Genomic DNA, 8400 nt, shown 5'->3' on the forward strand with positions numbered 1-8400 from the left:
CTAGCATTTGAGACAATCTGGCAAGTGCTTGGAAGCAAAAGACAGAAATCTGACTACATTCAAGGAATTTGCCAGTGTTTGACCGCACTATAATTACTATATACTACCTGTCACTTCAGCAAGCTGTCTCTTTACAAGGCATGTGACAACAGAATGTTATATTAAGATTCCCCATCATTAGGTTTATATCAAAATGAAGAAATGAAATGGAAAGTCTTTCCTTTAATAATATTTCTAGTGCATGAGAAACGATGGGGAAAGGTTTGGCTATGAACACAACTAAATAGGGAATTTTGTTTATGTCTTCTGGGAATGTATTATTTTGATTAACCCTAACTGGGAATTCAGAGGGGAGGTTTGTTCTATTATCTGTAAAGAAAGAATCTGATGAACAAGCACAATTGCTAAGGTCATGTTTAATTGATAGGTTTTCAAGTTCAGTTAAACACTTCAGAGGCTCCATTTACCTCCAGACACCTGAAAAGTTGATTACAAACTCATTTTAGTAGTCTAGTTTTAGTTAATGTTTATATTTGAAAGTTATACAGTTTTATTTCTTTCAGATATGTCCTATAACTCATGTTTTTCACTAGTTTTGACCAGTTCTCCTGCTACCCCCTATCTATCCAAATGACTGAAGTTTACAGTATGGGTTTACTGCTGTATTAGTATATTGACAGAGATATATACATATACCATGGCTTCCACAGCTGTTTCAGATGAAACTGTATATTAATGTGTAACTTAGCTGGAAAGTTATGTGGAACAGGTGACTGGGGAGATAGCTTTCACCACTTGGACTAAAGTCAATTTTGAAGGAGGTAAAAGATGCCTGTTGAATTCTGGTGCGTGTGTGTGGTTTGGGGTGTGCATGCGCAAAGCAGAGAATTCTTCACATTTCAAAAAGCTGAAAATATGGGTGGTTAAATGAAGTCACATTTTTACACCCTCATATGCTGAGTGGGGGTGGGGGGGCAGCCAAATGCAGCAAAGATTTGCTAATATTAGTCTGTCACTCTCGGTTTACAATGTTTTAAACATGTTAGAGATACTCATGAAGATGTAAAAGATGAGTTTAAAACCTACATCAATTGTACCAAAAGTCAACTGGAAAGAAAAGATTTTAAGTCCCTGGGCTTTTAACACAAATTGGCAGCCAAAGGAAGAGCCTTAGTCAACACATTTCCATGTCCCCCTAAACACAAATAGCCTCCAACCTTTGGAGGTTGTTCCTTCGAGATGTTTCATCGGTGACATCACAGTGATTGCCACCTCCCTCAGACTACTTTAGGCCCTGCCCAGAGCCCAGGAGTCCAGACAGCCTGGGAGACGAGAAGGAATTGGAGCCCACGTTGGAGAGAGAGAGAGGAGAAGCCTACTGCAGCCCAGTGTATCCTTGACCCTGTTCAGGTAACAGCAGGATTTTTAAGCTTAGCATACAGTGTGTATACGTGTACAAGTTGCAAATGAGAAAAGCAGAGGAATATTTACATTTCTTAATAAAATAGGCAATGCCTATTGTACACAGTATTTCTTAAAGTAGAAAGTGAATATTATTGATTCTTGTTTTCCTTTTTTTTACCTTGTTATGCATTTTCTCCCTTCCAATTAAAATTTTTTTTCCATATCATAAAGTATGTCTTCCATCTTTTCAAAGTGTCCATTCAAAGAAAGTCAATGTCAAACAATTTATTCAGAGTTTTTTATTTCACCATATGGCAATCACTTTAGATCATATGGTGTGATCTTGACTTCAGGAAAGATTCAAAATGAAGCCAAAATTGTCTTTGCAGGTTAACAGCAGAAAAATGGAAGATTGCTGATCTGAGGTTTTACTTAACTTTGGTATAAATGTGTGTGAAAGTAGAGTCCACCCCCTACAGTTAGCATATGTGTTGATTGAATTGGATTCATTAGAAATGCTCACCTTAATGCTGTGTTTTATTATTTTAAAAATATACATAAAAAAACAAATGTTTACGTTCACCATCAAAGTGCAAGAAATAGTAAGAGGTAAACCATAGGAAATAAATAAGTGTTATGGGTAGCCTGTCAATTCAGAGACTACTGAAAAAATTGTGAAAAGTGCATAATACATACCGTTTGAACAATCATTTTAAGGCAACACCTGTATAAATATCACCCAGGCCAAGAAATAGATCATTGGAGCACCCCAGAAGTCCATTCTTCATCACCTTCCCCTTTTGCCCCACCATAGGTAATCATCATCTTAATTGTTGAGATAATCTTATCCATTCTTTTCTTTATAGTTTTATCATCTCTGCATTCCTAAACAATATAATTAAGTTTCCTGTTTTTGGCTTTGTAGAAATGGAATCACATTCTGTGTTTCTCTTTGTAAATTCTTCTTTTGCCCAATAGTTATGTTTGTGAAATCCACCCGTCTTATTATGTGTTGCTGTAGTTCATATATTTTCTTTGCTCTATAGCATTCCAGTGTATGACTATACCACAATTCACATCCATTCTATTGTTGATGAACATTTGAGTTGTTTCCAGCTTAGGAATAATATGAAAATGTTGCTATGAACATTCTTGTATATGTATCCAGGTATATATGTGCTTGAGTTTCTAGAGTAGTAGTGAAATAGCTGGATAAAAGGGAATGAGCATTATTAATCTTAATTTAAAAATGTGAAATTGTTTTCCCAAAAGTCGAAAATTTACACTAGCCAGGACAGTTATTTGCAGTAATAACTCATTCATGTAATCATTCCTATGGAGTAACCACAATTCCAGCAACTATTTCCAGTCTGCCAGTTCTAGTTCTGCCTGTAACTTCCTATGTGTCATTACAGAAACAACTTAACATCTCTCTAAAAGTCAGTTTCTCACCTATAATCTTGGGAGAGAGAAAAATCAAGACAAAACTTGCCTGAGTTGTAAAGGTCACAGAGTTGTTGTGAAGGTCACATTAACAAAGCTGTGGACAACTTTCAGCAACATTTTCTGAGTATGTTCTTGTTGGGCCACTATCCACGATTCCCTTTACTTAAGAGCTTTAATCTAATAAGATTTGGTGAGATGGTTATTTTGCCCTCCCTGAATTGGGTTGTTTTGATCATTATAAATAGGGATGCATATTTTTTGCATATCTCTGTATTTCTTCAGAACTTACCCAAACAAATTTGTGTTTGAATCAGGGTTCAATTTTATTAATAAATTTATAAGGAAGAATCTGCTTTAGTGTCTTTAGATTAGATTCCTTTACCCCTAAGCTCCTTACCTTCCTATTCCCCTCTGCTCTTGTGTACATTCTCACACATTCTCTCTACTTCCTTTTCTTCTGTTTACTTTCTCATTCAAACAAATCTTTGTAAAGATTTTCATTGGAAATTTACTATGTCCTTCACGTGGAGGGCAAAAATATGAATAAGAATTAAAAGGAAAATGAAACATAAATCAGTTATCATTGGTCATATTTTAAACTAAGATTCAACAACCTACTGGTTGATATCATCTTATTTGAACTTGGTTGTTATACCAACAATTACATAATATGAAAAAGGATTATTCAGCTGGTTTATACAATTAATAATTTGGTACACTAATAATATAACAAATACAGTAATTACAATTAATAATTCAGTCAGGTTAGATGGTTAAAAATACCATTCAGGCCAAAATCTTGCTAACAACATTTCTTGCCCCCTGAACTTCCACTCTTAGCAAATAAACAAAATGCTCTTTCCCCCTAAACTTTTTCACTCCATAGTAGACTTTTGTCCTAAATATTTAAAATTTTATCTTTAATTTCATTTGGCTTGCATATACACAGTACCAATTATGCCACATCACTGGAGGCAATACTTTTATGTTCTCAAAGTATGGTTTCCTGCATGTACTACCTGTACAGACTATAAAGATACCACCCTTGCTTTTTGAAGTGTTTACAATATAGGCACATTCTGGACTTGACTAAAAATAGCTGGCACAAGCCCTTGTTGAAATAGAAGTACTCATGTGGTTTATACTTGCTCTTTGGACTGAGTGCCTGTTATGTGAGGGACTTTTGTTTGACCCCAGTAAGCTCTGTGCTCAATGCAGGGCTTTTTTAAGAGGCCAAGCAGCTGTTGAACTAGTTCATGCTTTCACAGGGTTAGACAAAGATAGGGCAGCCTGAAACTGAAAATTTATGGTATCCTACTTCTATATGTAATTCAAAGCAAGAACAATACTAAACCACAACATGTTTTCTGTTTTGGTGACCTTGCTTGCTGGTACTCTAAGTTAGCAAAGCAATCACACACACAGACACACACAGAAATTGGAGAGAGAAAAATGTAATATTTTTTATTTTGTCAAAGCAACAATATAATGAGGACTATGTTGGTCGTTTTGACATAAGGAAAAAAAGCCAGGATCTCTGCATAAGTCAGGGTTCTTCAGAGAAACAGAACCAATAGGGTGTATATGTGTGTGTGTGTGTGTGTGTGTGTGTGATATAATTGGCTCATATGATTGTGGAGGCTGGCAAGTCCAAAATCTGCAGGGTCGGTGGGAGGCTGGAGACCCAGGGAAGGGTAACAGCTCTAGTCCAAAGACAGTCTGGAGGCTAGAAATCTGAGTTAAAGTATTGGCAGGGCTGATTTCATCTGGGGCCTCTCTCCTTGGCTTGCATATGACCATCTTCTCCCTGTGTCTTCACATGGTCTTTGCTCTGTACATGTCTATGTCCTAATTTCTTCTTCTTTTAAGGACACCAGTCATATTGGATTAGGACCCATCTTAATGACCTCATTTTAGCCTAATTACCTCTTGAAAGACACTATCTCCAAATATAGTCACATTCCTCAATAAAAAAAATAAAAAATATATAGTCAGATTCCAAGATACTAGGGGTTAGGATTTCAACATGTGAATTTAGGGTGGACACAATTCAGCCAACACGTTCCTCTTCCATAATGCTTCTGTTTCCTTTGAGGAAAGAATGCTCACTAATTTCTCATGTTTTCTTTGTTACTTTCGGTTAGGAGGTAAGGACAAGCAGGAGGTCTTTTGTGTGCCCTCAGAAGTCTGCCTTCAGTTCTCACCAAGCTGCTCTGAGAATGGAACGATCCACCAGGGAGCTGTGTCTCAACTTCACCGTTGTCCTGATTACAGTTATCCTTATATGGCTCCTTGTGAGATCCTATCAGTACTGAGATACCACAGCTCCTGGAATTGACTGCAACACTCCAGAACTGTCTTCTGTATGTGCTGAGATCCCACTGCTGTCATGGGATGCCTTTTCTGGCACCCCACAGCACTTCTGACCTGTTCGCACAATATTTGGGCTGCCTCCAGTGCTGGGATTGATTGTGTGATCTCTAAAGATGCTACTCTCAATGGCTGCCAAGTGTTTGCCAGGGAGCATTAGATTTATTCCCCAACTCTTACTGCAAATGTGTCAGACAAGCCACAAGGTTAAAAATAAACTAGATTCCTGATGACATAGAATTCTAACAAGCGCCTGGTGTGTTTCACCACACATCCCTTCATCCCACACTCAGCAACCAAACTCTAAATCAACTGCCAGAAGAAAGAAATTGTTAAAGGAAGTCTTTGTCAGCTCCTATAGCTATCATGTGAATAAAGTTGTCAACCCCCAAAAATGACTTTTAGAATTTATTTTACCTTCTATTTGTGATACTGCATTTGACCCTTGGCTGGGATTGAAGTGACAAATATTACAGTATTTCTAGCATTTGAGATAAGCCAAGATCCTCCAGCTGCTGAGGATTTGAAACCTTAATTTGAAAGGTCTTAATTTGAAAGTCAATTAAGAATGTCATATTTCAAATAATTCCATTGGTTCAGTGCTCCTCAAACTTTCCCTCTGAACTAGTCCCAAGGGCAGAGGGAAAATAAATCCATTCTACTAGGAGGTTTGGAGCACAGCCTGAAATGTCCACTAAAAGCACAAAATTTCTTTGAAGCCTTGTGTTTTATTAAAATTCACAAAAAATGTATATTTTACTCTGTAATATCTCCATGTTTGCTTTAATATAAATATTTAAAATTATTTGTCACTGAGTTAAAATAAAACATGAGTCATGTCTCTAAGAGTAGCATATTCCAGTTTGGTTATTGTCATTATGCAAATAGAGCTAGTTACTAATAAACTACAGTTATAACAAAGAGAGAATAAAAAATGCAACATATATGTTTATGGAAGAGACATGAAATAGACATTTCTTAAACATGCTACTAGAATACCCCACACTAGACAGATCACATTTGTTCCCTGTGCCAATTCCGAGGTAACCATGGAGAAAAGGAATATTGTTAAACCTTATTTTTCATAGCACCTCTCATAAAGGCATTCCTTGCTGAATTTAGCCTATCATTGCCATTGCCTACTTAGCATTGTGATTCTCATCCCTGGCAGCACAGTTTATGTACTCAGGGGTGATTTTTCAAAATATTTATTCTGAGTCCTCCTCAGACCAATTAAATAAAAATCTCAGGGGGTAGAACCCAAAAATTTGCATTTTTTGAAAGTCCTTTAGATAACTATATTGTGTAGCCAGAGGTGAGAATCACTGATACCTACCAGTACTTCCCATACTTTGATGTGATTATGAATCACTGGGAAGCCCCTTTTAAATGCAGATTCTAATTCAGTTTGGATTCTGATACAGTCTGGACTGAGGCCTGAGATATTGCATTTTAAACAAGCTCCTTAGTGATGCTGATGCTATAGTCTGTGGTCTCCACAGATTTAACAGATTAGAATTGTGGGATTAGCACATTAGAATCACCTAGAACCTTTAGAAAATGAACCAAGCTTGAGCCCTATTTCCAGGAGTTTCTAATGTAATTGTTCTGGGGTTGAATCTGAGCATTATTTGTTTTTAGAAGGACTCCAGTTGATTCTAATGTGCAGCCAAGGTAAAGAACCCTGATATAAAAGAAAAAGTGTCATTATTTCGATGGGTTCCCACCAAATTTGGGAAATAGCAGTGTATGTTCATCAATGTCATGTTCCTAATTTCAGAGTCAGACTACACATATGGTTGTACAATTGTTAATGTTTTCGTGTGCAGCATGCCTACATGGCTCCAGGCCCTGGAGAGTTACTAGTCTTTTTCTTATTTAAAGAAAAACTCAGAAAATCTACCAATGTTTGTGAATGTGTTTGTAAAGGTGTGTGTGTGGTGGTGGGGAGGGGAATGGACAAACCAAGTGACAACATTCCCTTCCTCTAAGTCTGAGTCTTGGTGCCAGCATTTACAACAGGTACAATTTACTGAGTCTACTGTATATGAAGCCCTGAACTAGGCACTTTCTATACATTATGCCATTTAGCAGATGTGGGAACTGAGGATCATAAGGCCTCATTAACCAGATGTAAGTAGTGAAGCTAGGATGACAAAATACCATCTTAATTTCTTTTGGGGACTGCATACAAACCATGTTTCACTACAGATCTCCAAACCATTTGATTATAAGTTTTTACCATCACATTCTTTAACATTCCAAAATATCAACCTAGTTAGATAAACGTAACAGTTGTAATTCCCTATGCAATTTCTCTTTGCTTGTCTGTCCTCACCTGCTTTTCTCTCCCTATCTTCATATAATTGGGTCTACTGATAGGACCCATTTGTAGACCATATTATGGGTCACTTTTGAAGAGGTAGGATATCCTTAAGCTGGGGCTAGTAATTTTGCCTAATTTCTCCCATGTTCAGGAGTCCTAGTCACTATAGTTAAATTCCATTCTCACTTACCAGTTTCTTTTTATGTATAATCTTCCCTGGGGCCTGGGGTTCCCTGAATCATCACAGTACTACTTCAGTGTTGGCCCTAGTCACACAAAAGCTGTCCAGTTACCCCCAAATAAGATGCTATTTCTCCTCTGGAGCCAAAGCATTGAATTCTGGTTGTTAATGTTCTAGCTCATGGGCTTGATCCAACCTAGCTTCTTTCTCTTTAGTTCATTCATTCATTCAGCTTATGTGAAACTACGTGTTGTATATTGTACTAGACACTATGGATAAAATGGAGAATGAGACAGACAAGCCCCATTCTCATGTAGCATATGATTTAGTGGGGGAGACATATATGAACAGGTGGTTATTATAGCATAAGTTCTTTGACAAGGGAAGGATAAGGTGTTGTTGGGTTAGTTGCTCCGCAGCATTTGGGATCTTCCTGGACCAGGGCTTGAACTCTTGTCCCCTGCATTGGCAGGCAGGTTCTTAACCACTGCACCACCAGGGAAGTCCCTTAAATTATTTTTTAATACTTCTTTCTCTTTCTCTCTTTCTCTCTCCTTTCTTTCTTTCTTTCTTTCTTTCTTTCTTCCTTCCTTCCTTCCTTCCTTCCTTCCTTCCTTCCTTCCTTTCTTTCTTTCTTTCTTTCTTTCTTTCTTTCTTTCTTTCTTTCTTTCTT

General features: G+C 37.3%; 1 protein-coding gene across 1 annotated transcript; it reads left to right on the top strand.

The window, feature by feature from the left end:
• Window positions 1-1302: 1302 nt before the first annotated feature.
• On the top strand, window positions 1303-6015 carry SLN (sarcolipin). The gene is made up of 2 exons (XM_082660472.1): window positions 1303-1410; window positions 4995-6015. Exon 2 carries the CDS (start codon window positions 5070-5072, stop codon window positions 5163-5165), a length of 96 nt encoding a protein of 31 aa, XP_082516598.1. The 5' UTR covers window positions 1303-1410; window positions 4995-5069; the 3' UTR covers window positions 5166-6015.
• Window positions 6016-8400: the final 2385 nt, after the last annotated feature.

Source organism: Grampus griseus (assembly GCF_964374135.1).
Source record: "Grampus griseus genome assembly, chromosome: 8".
Taxonomy (NCBI): Eukaryota; Metazoa; Chordata; class Mammalia; order Artiodactyla; family Delphinidae; genus Grampus; species Grampus griseus.

Bases quoted from the DNA above. Each gene is read 5' to 3' on its own strand.
- SLN (XM_082660472.1), top strand. From the start codon at position 5,070: ATGGAACGATCCACCAGGGAGCTGTGTCTCAACTTCACCGTTGTCCTG.